We start from the raw sequence: 13384 nt of genomic DNA, 5'->3' as shown, positions 1-13384 counted from the left end.
ATTTTATATAATATTTATTATATAAAATACTTATATTTGAATATCATTTCTCTCTTTCCAAATCTTAATATAACTTTCTATAAAGATTTCATTTTTTACACACACACACGCATACAATTATAATATCTCAGATTATTTTGATCCCAAAAATATATTGTGGATTTTTCATTATTGTCGTAAACTTTATAGATTTCAACGAAAAAAACAAAATTTAAAAGACGGAATTAATGTCCGCATTAAACCATAAAATAGCTTTTTTATCCTTTCTCGGAAATATCCCACGCAATATATATGCACTGTCAATCTTTTCGACAGAACAGTCTTATCTCATTCTCGAATATTCGCGAGATGTTTTCTTACGATGACGTTAAATCGGTATTTGATGCACGGAAGAAATCGGTATCCGATCAACATTCTAACTGTTTGCACTGGACACCAATTTCCGTGCACCTGCACTCCATACAAGAACTCGAGAGCTCCGTGATGATTCTACCGACGCGATACATTCGGCCGTATATATTGCAGCCCGCCAGCTTCAGCAAACTGCCCACGGACATTGGTATCTCGTTGTCGAGGACTTTCGAGGACGTCTCGACGGTTTCCGTCTCCTCGGTTAACCTCTCCGCACTCGTCGATGAAGCAACAAGAGTCTCCTCCTGATCCTCTCGTTCACCACCCACGGAGGAAACATGTGGCGTCTTCGTGGTTTTGAGCAGCTTGTTGCTAGAACTGCTATTTGAGGAGAATAGCAGCTCAAGGATACTATCCAATGAAAAGATAGTGTCCTCGGTGGTCCTCTCGTCTTCGTTCAGCGTATTACCCGATTCGGTATGATTGTCGTACTTCGTGGTATGATTGTTCACTTTGCTGGTGAAGTTTCTATCGTCGATGTTGGTTACATTTTGTTTCACGAACTTCTGCTCCGTGATGTTACTCCGACGGAAATCGTTCTTCGAATCGTTGTTCGTGCGATTTAACTTGGTCAAGTGCGTTCTATCGTAGCCGAAGATTCCTGCTACGGGATTTTCGACGGGCTTAAGATCCATGATGTGATTCTTGGAATCGTACGTTAACGAGACGATATCCTTTGAAGGTACTTTACGATTCGCTCCGTACTTTGTTTTTGACAAGAAAGAGGAATCGACCGTTTCCTCCGTGTAATCGAAGGGCGGCCGTATAAGCGACACTTGCTCCGTAAAGTCAAAGTTCGGCGGGTGTTGCAATCGATCCGCCAAGTTCTGGACCGACGCCGTCATAGACGTCGGCCTGGGCGTTGTGATGCCGCGTTCAACCAGGTAGGGGATCATGTCTTCGATTAGGGAAGGTAAGTCGGGGGCTGGCTCGGTCTTGATGACATCGCGAAAGGGATCCGGAGACACTGTGGACTGTCGTTGAGAAAGCGCCGTGGCATCGGCACGATCGAGCACCACCGTTGGCGATTCGCCGTCTTCAACTGTGATAGCGGATAAAATATATCATAAAAATACGAGAAGATATATATTTCAAATCTATATTCTTGAGAACAAAAATTATTCTCGTGATTAATCCATGTATAATACAAATTTTCAATTTTTAAACAAGACTTGCAAGTTATGAGAATATGATACACACATTTTAGCTCTTGTAATATATTTGAGCAAAAAGTGTGATTATTATTAATGTTTCGTTAAAGAAAATTGTTATTTATGTATTTATAAGAGAATATCTTGTTGATAAATTAATAACTTATATCTAGTTCACACGCGCGTAATAATTAACTTATATGAGAGTTCATATCAAAAGCGATTATTTTATAACAATAGAAAAGAAGAATAATGAAATATATACCACAAATAATTTTTCCGCAACACGTCTTCTCGGACTTGATCCTATGACAACTAATTTTCAATGGGGGACATTTCTCTGAGGAACATACGACTTCCCCGTAATAACACATGCAAATTATGCAGAGAGCAGTCCGTGGCAAGATTTCACCGTGACGGTATTCCATATTTTCGAAATGACATTCACTAGACAAGTCTGATCAGGCAAAACATGTCAATTAGCGATATAAAGCACTGTTGCTATAAAAATTTGATAGATTAATAAAAAATATCGTATATACCATGGTCTTTTCGATATGGCTTCGTAATCTGAACTGGAACCACCGTAACTCCAGTACCAATTTCAAGATTTAAGTCTGTGGAACGGTAGGGAACATCGAAATACGGCGGCTCTCTAGGCACAAAACCACCTACATAAACGAAGTTCTATTACTCTTTGGGATTTATACAGATGTGCGATTAATTTTAAAACAGCAAATCAATGGCTCCAGCATCCTACTTTTTTCCAAATATAACATAGAACATAGTTTAATCAAAAATAAATAAATCTCCTAGAAAAGCAAAGGAATAGATATATGAAAGCAATGTACATTTTTTAAATTTATTTTCTAATATTCATATATCTAGTTCTCTCTTTTACAATCTCTCACTCGTATATTTTTGCGTTCTCCTCATTCATTTGAGATTTCATGTAGAAAATCATAAAATACCTTCGGTCTCTACCGGTGGGCTAAATCGGTTCTCCTGGGTTGCGATGTCGTAAAAACCGGAAGTGTCGGTCGGTCGTAGCTCAGGGGACACCATTACTGAACCAGGCGGATATCCAGTCTCAAGCAAAGGTACGTCCTTGCTTTTCACTAATGCGTCTGCCGCCACGAAGGGTATTATCCTACAATAGCGATATTTAATTTTCTGCTAACGTGATAGATACAACCACTGAAATAATTTTAATTACATTTTGGAATTATTATCACGAGAAGAAATTAAGAGGAAATAACAGATTTATAGCAAGAAAGTATCTAGTTTTCTTTAAAGATCTATCAGTTATTTTTCGTATTAAAATCGTTTGCGTAAAAATGTGACACAAATAAATTTTAAAAACTGTTAGAGATGCGAACACCAGATTGGCGTTGTATATTTTCTGCTGTTGAAGCGGTAACCGCTATAAATCGGTATCAATTAGTTGTTTTCGATAAACGATTTCAATTTAATTAAATGGCAATATTCCCCGGCCAAAAAAACTCAAAAAAAGCAGTTCCATTATAAGCGTGAAAAATTGATTGCGCATCATGCTGACTAATAAAAAGAAATAAAACACTCTATCCATTACATCGACCTGTCGATATTTCCATGTATTCTAAAAGTATATCACAATTATGAAACTCATAAAAAAAAAATGTTCTTCCTTCGCGCCGCTCGCATGTGTTCGCGGAAGTCCCGATGTCAAATCACGGACGGGATAGAGAATGAATGATGGATCGAAATGTGATAACAATCTCACCTGACGTTTGGCAATGATGGCGGCAAAGTCTGCTCGCTGTAGTCGTAATCATAATCCTCGCCCTTTTCTCGATGAGTGATGTTCAGAATGGCCTCAACGTCCGGCGGGATGGATCTAATTGGATTTATCGTGACACCTTGTATATGACTCACCGAGACATTCGTCTTGACTGTCACGTTCATCACGAGAATGTCGTCTGGCATGAGTATCGTCGACGATGGACTGTTGACGGGTCTCTTATCAACGGCCTCCGTTCTCTACGCCATAGGTGCTTAATCGTAACAAATTTACTTGCCCTCTCTTTGCAGCGGTAAGATTTTAGTGAAATATATAGATCCGCGCGATAAATTAATAAATATTATATGCACATATAAATTTAAACGAACTAACACCACATATTTGCGACTAACATCGATTAAAATTTTCGATATAATTCTAGATGTTTTTTCATTAGTATGAAAGAATTTTCGCAAAAATATTTCAAGATAATCTCGTAATAATGTTGGAAATGTTCGGATATAATTTACAATATTTAATCTAAAAATCACGTAAATATTCGGCATGAATCTATATCTACAAAATAACTCGAGCTTATAAAAATCTCTGATTATTTTTTACTTGATTTTAAGAAAAATATCTCATTGGTATCCATTATTTTTTTATGAAAATTCCAATCATTATTTCTTCCCCCTCATCGTTACCTTAACGAGCGTAGAGTTCCCGGATAATTTCTCGTCTGGGATAAGCACATTCCCTACATCCGTGGAAATCGCGGAAGGATGCGTCGTAGCTTTGTTTTTCTCAATTATATCCACTTTCTCCCCCATTTTCGTCCCCGCCTTGGTAGTCTTGTCCTCGTTCCGCTCCTCGTTTTCTCTCGCGTTTTTATTTTCGTTCCCATCGGTATCTTCGTTTTCATCGTTTCCATTACCGAGCAATAATTCCGTCGCCCATTCCGGTGATGAGATCGTCGAGCCATCCGTGCTGGATGGATCCTCCGTCGACGCGATCGTGGAATCCGTAAACGTGTTCGTAGAACACGTCGTGCAGGAATTAGCGACGGAATCAGCGTCTTTAGTGGATGCCAGCGTCGACTCGAATGCTGTTGTTGATTCAGTGTTACTCGATAACTGTCGAATGAGTATACAATAATAATTAACGCATAAATTGATTTATTGTATCGGCTTTATTAAAAAAAAAAAACAGTATGTTAAAATATCGGTCTCTACCGGTGGGCTAAATCGGTTCTCCTGGGTTGCGATGTCGTAAAAACCGGAAGTGTCGGTCGGTCGTAGCTCAGGGGACACCATTACTGAACCAGGCGGATATCCAGTCTCAAGCAAAGGTACGTCCTTGCTTTTCACTAATGCGTCTGCCGCCACGAAGGGTATTATCCTACAATAGCGATATTTAATTTTCTGCTAACGTGATAGATACAACCACTGAAATAATTTTAATTACATTTTGGAATTATTATCACGAGAAGAAATTAAGAGGAAATAACAGATTTATAGCAAGAAAGTATCTAGTTTTCTTTAAAGATCTATCAGTTATTTTTCGTATTAAAATCGTTTGCGTAAAAATGTGACACAAATAAATTTTAAAAACTGTTAGAGATGCGAACACCAGATTGGCGTTGTATATTTTCTGCTGTTGAAGCGGTAACCGCTATAAATCGGTATCAATTAGTTGTTTTCGATAAACGATTTCAATTTAATTAAATGGCAATATTCCCCGGCCAAAAAAACTCAAAAAAAGCAGTTCCATTATAAGCGTGAAAAATTGATTGCGCATCATGCTGACTAATAAAAAGAAATAAAACACTCTATCCATTACATCGACCTGTCGATATTTCCATGTATTCTAAAAGTATATCACAATTATGAAACTCATAAAAAAAAAATGTTCTTCCTTCGCGCCGCTCGCATGTGTTCGCGGAAGTCCCGATGTCAAATCACGGACGGGATAGAGAATGAATGATGGATCGAAATGTGATAACAATCTCACCTGACGTTTGGCAATGATGGCGGCAAAGTCTGCTCGCTGTAGTCGTAATCATAATCCTCGCCCTTTTCTCGATGAGTGATGTTCAGAATGGCCTCAACGTCCGGCGGGATGGATCTAATTGGATTTATCGTGACACCTTGTATATGACTCACCGAGACATTCGTCTTGACTGTCACGTTCATCACGAGAATGTCGTCTGGCATGAGTATCGTCGACGATGGACTGTTGACGGGTCTCTTATCAACGGCCTCCGTTCTCTACGCCATAGGTGCTTAATCGTAACAAATTTACTTGCCCTCTCTTTGCAGCGGTAAGATTTTAGTGAAATATATAGATCCGCGCGATAAATTAATAAATATTATATGCACATATAAATTTAAACGAACTAACACCACATATTTGCGACTAACATCGATTAAAATTTTCGATATAATTCTAGATGTTTTTTCATTAGTATGAAAGAATTTTCGCAAAAATATTTCAAGATAATCTCGTAATAATGTTGGAAATGTTCGGATATAATTTACAATATTTAATCTAAAAATCACGTAAATATTCGGCATGAATCTATATCTACAAAATAACTCGAGCTTATAAAAATCTCTGATTATTTTTTACTTGATTTTAAGAAAAATATCTCATTGGATTATTTTATTTTTTTATGAAAATTCCAATCATTATTTCTTCCCCCTCATCGTTACCTTAACGAGCGTAGAGTTCCCGGATAATTTCTGGGATAAGCAAAGCACATTCCCTACATCCGTGGAAATCGCGGAAGGATGCGTCGTAGCTTTGTTTTTCTCAATTATATCCACTTTCTCCCCCATTTTCGTCCCCGCCTTGGTAGTCTTGTCCTCGTTCCGCTCCTCGTTTTCTCTCGCGTTTTTATTTTCGTTCCCATCGGTATCTTCGTTTTCATCGTTTCCATTACCGAGCAATAATTCCGTCGCCCATTCCGGTGATGAGATCGTCGAGCCATCCGTGCTGGATGGATCCTCCGTCGACGCGATCGTGGAATCCGTAAACGTGTTCGTAGAACACGTCGTGCAGGAATTAGCGACGGAATCAGCGTCTTTAGTGGATGCCAGCGTCGACTCGAATGCTGTTGTTGATTCAGTGTTACTCGATAACTGTCGAATGAGTATACAATAATAATTAACGCATAAATTGATTTATTGTATCGGCTTTATTAAAAAAAAAAAACAGTATGTTAAAATATTAAAAATTAAAAATTTTTGTTATGTGAATTATATATATCATGAGATTGAAACCTCGTTTGTCGAAGTCGCCGTGGTTGTCACTTCCAAGGTCGATTTGTATTCCATCGTCCCTATCAAGATTTCATTGTCCATGATGTCGGTCTCCATGGTTGAGGGCCAAGCAGTAGAATAAGTGGTGACAAACGAGTCCTCCTCGAGATCGATCGTACTAGTGCTAATCCGTTCATCGACCACTCTGTGACCTCGTCCTTCAACGGGCAGATTCGTGGATTGATCAATCGCAGGCTAAACAATTAATAATAGATTTCGTACTTTAATTAAAATTATATAATTTGATTAAAATTATCTTATAGAAAGAGAGAGAGAGATTTTTTATAAAGTTTTATTTATGCTGGCTTCAAACCTTTCCCTCGGTTGTTACTTAATCGATTGAATCAATTTAACGATCCTGCTTAGCTCGCGTTAAATATAAAAACTCGATTCCAATTACATGTGAAATCCAATTTTTCGACATCGGACAATTATATAGAAATCGATGACAATATAAACATCATAAATTGTTTAATTGTTAAAAAACACGAATTTATCCCACAAACGTGCAAATTAAATAATGCAGAATTTTAATAAATGCGGAAGCATCTCGACAGTCAAAGTAAATAAAAAGCAGAAACACATACAGGAATAAAAAAACTTTTTTGAGGTAGTTAAAGAAACTAAAAAATCGCAAAATTTAATAAATTAAACACATGTATAAAATTTTTTTTTGTTTATGAAATACAATTTTTAAAACATTTATTACATATTACATATAGTGTTATAATAATAGGCTTTGTAATTCCTAGATAGGAATTGTCAGATCTCGTTATGTTCTTTAAGATTAACGCGCGATCGACGTACCCACATATTCAAGAATTGCGACGAACCTCGGGATCCGCCGCAGTCGTCTCCATTGTCTGAGTAGATTCCCGTGTATCTCGCGAGATTCAAATTCCCCTACATAAATGGCATTCTGTACTAACGACGCTACCCATTAATAATAACGCAACACGTCCATAATAGATACATCGTCTCTTGATCGGCAACTCGTATCGCGTTACGTGATCCAATAAGGTATGCCTCATCCCCAAATTCCTAAACTAAGTCGAATGTCTAACGCGTTTATAACCAATGTTTCGGGTAGATTTCATTGATTAAATTCCGCCGACTACATAAATCACCGCCCCTTAACTTCGATCCCCCGCGAGTTTGTTCCTACTATTTGGTAACTTTGGAATTTGGAGAATAGCATATAAACTTATTTAGAATAGTTAGTTGCAATTAATTAGTTTTATAGTTCGAGATAGAGAGAAAGACGATAACTTGGATAATTTACAGCATAAAGCGTAAGAAAACATAAAAACGTACGAAAAAGTTGGTCTCCTTGCGAAATTTGGCGTAGTCCTTGCTGATAAAGGCGTAGGATGCGTAGTTTTGGGTGGCCTTTACTTCGATGTTGCCGCCTTGAATGTATAAATCTCTCAATTTCTCACTCAAGATACAACATTTGAATGATAAAATCATGCTTATAAAATGAAGACAGAGAATGTTATTTTTTTAAGAAAAGTAGATCCCGCTTGTGTTTTCCTTATCGAAACATATTGTCGTATGCTATTTATGCATTTTGATTATAACACAACTTCGACTAGAGAAAAATCACAAACATCGTATCGTATCAAAAATATGCTTGTAAATTTAAAAAAAAATCTGTTGTCTCTGCTATTATTTTTTCTTTATTATTACATACGGAACTATAAAAATATATGAAATTAATAAAATATAAGAAATCAAGTAATAGAGAATCGACGTATATTATATACAAATAGATATTGTACATCGGTTAAAGTAATAAGGGCTGAGTGTGTGAAATGTTTGGAAAAAAACTGCTTATGTAACTACAAATAAAGCTATAAAAAATAATATAAAATTAAATTTTTTAATGTAATGGATTTTTTTAAACGAGACACGGCATTTGTTAACGGCAGTGTATGAAACATGCTTTTAAGTTATATGTGGCCGATTTTATTCGATAGATGTATATTTCTATTTGCCGCGATATTAATATCGATGGCTATCACGTTCGCGGAGAAGCCATATTGACTATCTCGAATAAACGCTCTCTCGTGCGGAAATTAAATCCCATTTTAATTCGCAGATGTTTCTCGCTTCCAAGGATCGACGCGTTTAATTCGCTTTTACGCTCATGGAAAACCCAACAAAATATTTTATTTTCCTTTCGCGAACGGCGAGATATCCGGTGAAATATTTTTAAATACGGAGACGAGACGCTCTGTTTGTTGACAGCAACGTTCGTTATTCTCTCGCAACGGCACATGCATCAAATAAATATTTTCGCTTTCCGTAAAATATTTTTAGACTTAACCGAGCGAGATTCCGATCCTCCGCGTTAATCATGACTGACTTCCTTTACTACCACACGCGATGTTGAAAACTGTGTGCGTGTTTAGAAAGTAAATAGATAAAGAAAAACATTTCAATTTCTTATTAGATAAATTAAAAGATTGATCTTACATATAATTAACAAAAAGTTTTTTATGCAGAATTTTAACGGAAAATAGGGAATTGAAAGAACTAAAATTCGCAGAAATTTAAGTCTGTATAACAAAGATACATATTTTTATAAAAACTTCTTTTCAAAGTATTTTTTAATTATAATATTACTGTATATATATATATATATTTGTCACCCTCTTTTATTTATTCCATCGTATTTTTTAATGAAAAGAATTTATCAGAGTATTATTCGAAATAATATTATTTATACGATATATTTTTAATAGTTCCGTATTTTTCGCGCTATTTTCCAATGTATCGCCCTTTTTTTTTGTATTTCAATATTTAATAGCCTTTAGAAAATAAAATGGAAGGGGTAGTCAATATTCCCAAGAATTTCGCGATTAATTTAGCGGAAAACACAATCCGGCCGTGTGAACTGTGCATGAATGCGCCAGATGTTGCGTGTGCGCCCGGCAGGCTCGATGCAACGAAAACTTTTGCATGTACTCACTGCAGTTGTAGGTGGACGGGCAGCATTGTCCTTCCCGCACGATCGGGCTGCAGCCTTGAAGTGGTGGCGCGCACGCAAGCGGAACGCACCGTATGGCGCCCATCGCGCAGAAACAATTGTCGCATGTGGCCTTCCACTCGATGTCGCGGACCATCTCGCCCTCGGCATAAGCGCGATCGCCCACGCGACATCCTGGATGAACGTCCGAACCGTGAGAACGCAAAAATCTGGCTCCCGCAGACGGCGCGATTCCGTTCTCGACTTATCGTCCGCGCGGACATCCGGATATTAGAGGAGCATGTCCCTCTAATATCGACATATCTCCCGAATGTATAGATTTTTAGATATCTCATGGTACAGAAAAAGGAAGGAATTTTGTATATTTTACCGGAATGTGCATAAAATTGTAGAATAATCTATAAAATCGTAATTATAATTATTATAAAATCTAATTTTTTAATTTTGATTTCAATTTTAAATCGCATATATTTCTATATTTTCTAGACATTTTATTTCAATAAAGTTATATTCTGGTGATAATAACTTTGCTCTTTTGATGGTGTCGTCCTATTAGCCCATAATAGCCTCGTTCTGACGAGCAAATGAGACGATCTCGAGGATGTTTGCTCGTCCCGGGAGAAATTAACGAGTGGTTGTATATGGTTCGGAATAGTTATTTACGACTTTTCATGGTCAGTCGTCGCGACGAGGCTCACAATCGCCCATTTGACGGGGGTGGTTTCCCGTGTGCTCGTTTAAAATTAAGCCGTCCCCGAATGTCCCGGCAGCCAGTGACAGCCGTCGCGTTGTAGCGGCCGAGATTTTAAGCCCGGCTTAAATTTAAGCGGCCACGTAGAAAGCGGGCGTTAAATGAACCTCGACAATCTCGGCAATTCGAAGCGGCGCAGCTTGCAGCTTCCGTTCCGGAGCAAAGAGTGTCGGGCGCCATTCTCTTTATCGCGGTACACGTTCCTCCACGGATGTCGGATCTCTTAACGAGAGAATCCAGGACCCCGTCGTGGTGTACAAAACGTGTTTTAAAGTCGCGCACCCGGACCGCAAATATCGATAGAGGAATTGAGAAAAACGACGAGGCTTTATATATATTTGATATATTTGTCACCCTCTTTTATTTATTCCATCGTATTTTTTAATGAAAAGAATTTATCAGAGTATTATTCGAAATAATACGATATATTTTATAATATTACTGTATATATATATATATATTTGTCACCCTCTTTTATTTATTCCATCGTATTTTTTAATGAAAAGAATTTATCAGAGTATTATTCGAAATAATATTATTTATACGATATATTTTTAATAGTTCCGTATTTTTCGCGCTATTTTCCAATGTATCGCCCTTTTTTTTTGTATTTCAATATTTAATAGCCTTTAGAAAATAAAATGGAAGGGGTAGTCAATATTCCCAAGAATTTCGCGATTAATTTAGCGGAAAACACAATCCGGCCGTGTGAACTGTGCATGAATGCGCCAGATGTTGCGTGTGCGCCCGGCAGGCTCGATGCAACGAAAACTTTTGCATGTACTCACTGCAGTTGTAGGTGGACGGGCAGCATTGTCCTTCCCGCACGATCGGGCTGCAGCCTTGAAGTGGTGGCGCGCACGCAAGCGGAACGCACCGTATGGCGCCCATCGCGCAGAAACAATTGTCGCATGTGGCCTTCCACTCGATGTCGCGGACCATCTCGCCCTCGGCATAAGCGCGATCGCCCACGCGACATCCTGGATGAACGTCCGAACCGTGAGAACGCAAAAATCTGGCTCCCGCAGACGGCGCGATTCCGTTCTCGACTTATCGTCCGCGCGGACATCCGGATATTAGAGGAGCATGTCCCTCTAATATCGACATATCTCCCGAATGTATAGATTTTTAGATATCTCATGGTACAGAAAAAGGAAGGAATTTTGTATATTTTACCGGAATGTGCATAAAATTGTAGAATAATCTATAAAATCGTAATTATAATTATTATAAAATCTAATTTTTTAATTTTGATTTCAATTTTAAATCGCATATATTTCTATATTTTCTAGACATTTTATTTCAATAAAGTTATATTCTGGTGATAATAACTTTGCTCTTTTGATGGTGTCGTCCTATTAGCCCATAATAGCCTCGTTCTGACGAGCAAATGAGACGATCTCGAGGATGTTTGCTCGTCCCGGGAGAAATTAACGAGTGGTTGTATATGGTTCGGAATAGTTATTTACGACTTTTCATGGTCAGTCGTCGCGACGAGGCTCACAATCGCCCATTTGACGGGGGTGGTTTCCCGTGTGCTCGTTTAAAATTAAGCCGTCCCCGAATGTCCCGGCAGCCAGTGACAGCCGTCGCGTTGTAGCGGCCGAGATTTTAAGCCCGGCTTAAATTTAAGCGGCCACGTAGAAAGCGGGCGTTAAATGAACCTCGACAATCTCGGCAATTCGAAGCGGCGCAGCTTGCAGCTTCCGTTCCGGAGCAAAGAGTGTCGGGCGCCATTCTCTTTATCGCGGTACACGTTCCTCCACGGATGTCGGATCTCTTAACGAGAGAATCCAGGACCCCGTCGTGGTGTACAAAACGTGTTTTAAAGTCGCGCACCCGGACCGCAAATATCGATAGAGGAATTGAGAAAAACGACGAGGCTTTCACAGTTTTCAAGTTATGAGCGAACTAAGAGAATTAAAAAATAACAAACTTTTAATCCCCCTAGTTAGTCTTAAGTAGATTTTACTTTAACGGAAAATTTTAATACGAGGCTCGTTAGCGCTCTGTTTGTTGATGGATATTGAACACTTGCGGTAAAAGATCGATATTTCAAATTTAATTGCATAGTTCTTAATTAAAATATATCTATAAGAATATCTCCTAATTTCTTGATATAAAAAAATTAACACTGTGTTTAATTTAAATAATATATATTATTATAGTATTGTTATAGTATTTTCTTGAAACTTATAGCTTGAACCATACCGATGAGACTACCGAGCATTAAATGAACCTCGTCGGTTATCCGGAGGTAGAATCCTTGTGTCGTGAGGTGATATAACGTTAGCACAGTAACTCTTCGTTATTAAGTTACACATTTCATCACAACTTTCGAGAGCGCGCTTCGGCGGAAAGCTTTAGTCGCACGGCGGTGAATTTCGGAATAATCCCTAATAGCCCGATTTTCTTGAAGTTTTCTATTCCCGGGGGCGAACTTTGATAAGTTATCCGCTCGTACACACAATGCCAATATATGTAGAACAATCTTTGTTTGCTCGCGCTGCATCGCATTTATCATATTAAGCTATCTCTACTAGCGTTGAATTTGTAAATCGAAATTTTCCCAAAGCAAGACTCTTAACTCAATATCGGAAAAATTGCAAGATATTTCTCACCTCTAAAACATCAAATTCTAAAATATTTTTTTCTTCTCGCTGAAGTGTTAGATTAGCAAAAAGAAAAAAAGATGAATTACAAACTAAGCTTCTCTCGCGTAAGCAATAAAGCACCAAGCTTGATCGAGTCACTTTATCGAGTTTCCAGAAAATCTCTCGCCTAGCGTCATCCGCCTTTCTAGAATTCAGTTAAGAGAACTGCCTCGTAAGTGCGACAACAATTCAAACTCACCGTTTCCCGATAGCGGCTCCATTGTGGACGGATGGTGGTCTTGAAAAGAAATAAAGAGGACCATTGGTAAGGTGATTTAAAGTAACTCGCGCGTCTCGCCGTGATAAAAATACACTCACGAGTGCAGTTATAGGCGACCGGACAGCA

General features: G+C 38.2%; 1 protein-coding gene across 1 annotated transcript in view; it reads right to left on the bottom strand.

Moving 5' to 3' along the window:
* Positions 1 to 305: 305 nt before the first annotated feature.
* The window catches only part of LOC115241784, a 37953-nt gene continuing 24874 nt past the window's right edge, over positions 306 to 13384 (bottom strand). The window contains exons 5-15 of the mRNA XM_029817725.1: positions 13357 to 13384; positions 13238 to 13276; positions 11173 to 11364; positions 7956 to 8050; positions 6603 to 6836; positions 4026 to 4454; positions 3325 to 3581; positions 2534 to 2712; positions 2105 to 2233; positions 1828 to 2019; positions 306 to 1453 (exon numbers count right to left, since the gene is read on the bottom strand). The exon at positions 13357 to 13384 is cut by the window's right edge and continues 1 nt beyond it. Of these exons, the coding sequence (XP_029673585.1) occupies positions 408 to 1453; positions 1828 to 2019; positions 2105 to 2233; positions 2534 to 2712; positions 3325 to 3581; positions 4026 to 4454; positions 6603 to 6836; positions 7956 to 8050; positions 11173 to 11364; positions 13238 to 13276; positions 13357 to 13384 (2820 nt within the window). The 3' untranslated portion in view covers positions 306 to 407. The remainder of the gene's footprint in view (positions 1454 to 1827; positions 2020 to 2104; positions 2234 to 2533; positions 2713 to 3324; positions 3582 to 4025; positions 4455 to 6602; positions 6837 to 7955; positions 8051 to 11172; positions 11365 to 13237; positions 13277 to 13356) is intronic.

Source organism: Formica exsecta, unplaced genomic scaffold (assembly GCF_003651465.1).
Source record: "Formica exsecta isolate Colony F162 unplaced genomic scaffold, ASM365146v1 scaffold51, whole genome shotgun sequence".
In the NCBI taxonomy this organism is placed as follows: domain Eukaryota; kingdom Metazoa; phylum Arthropoda; class Insecta; order Hymenoptera; family Formicidae; genus Formica; species Formica exsecta.
This window is presented reverse-complemented; position numbering and strand designations above follow the sequence as displayed.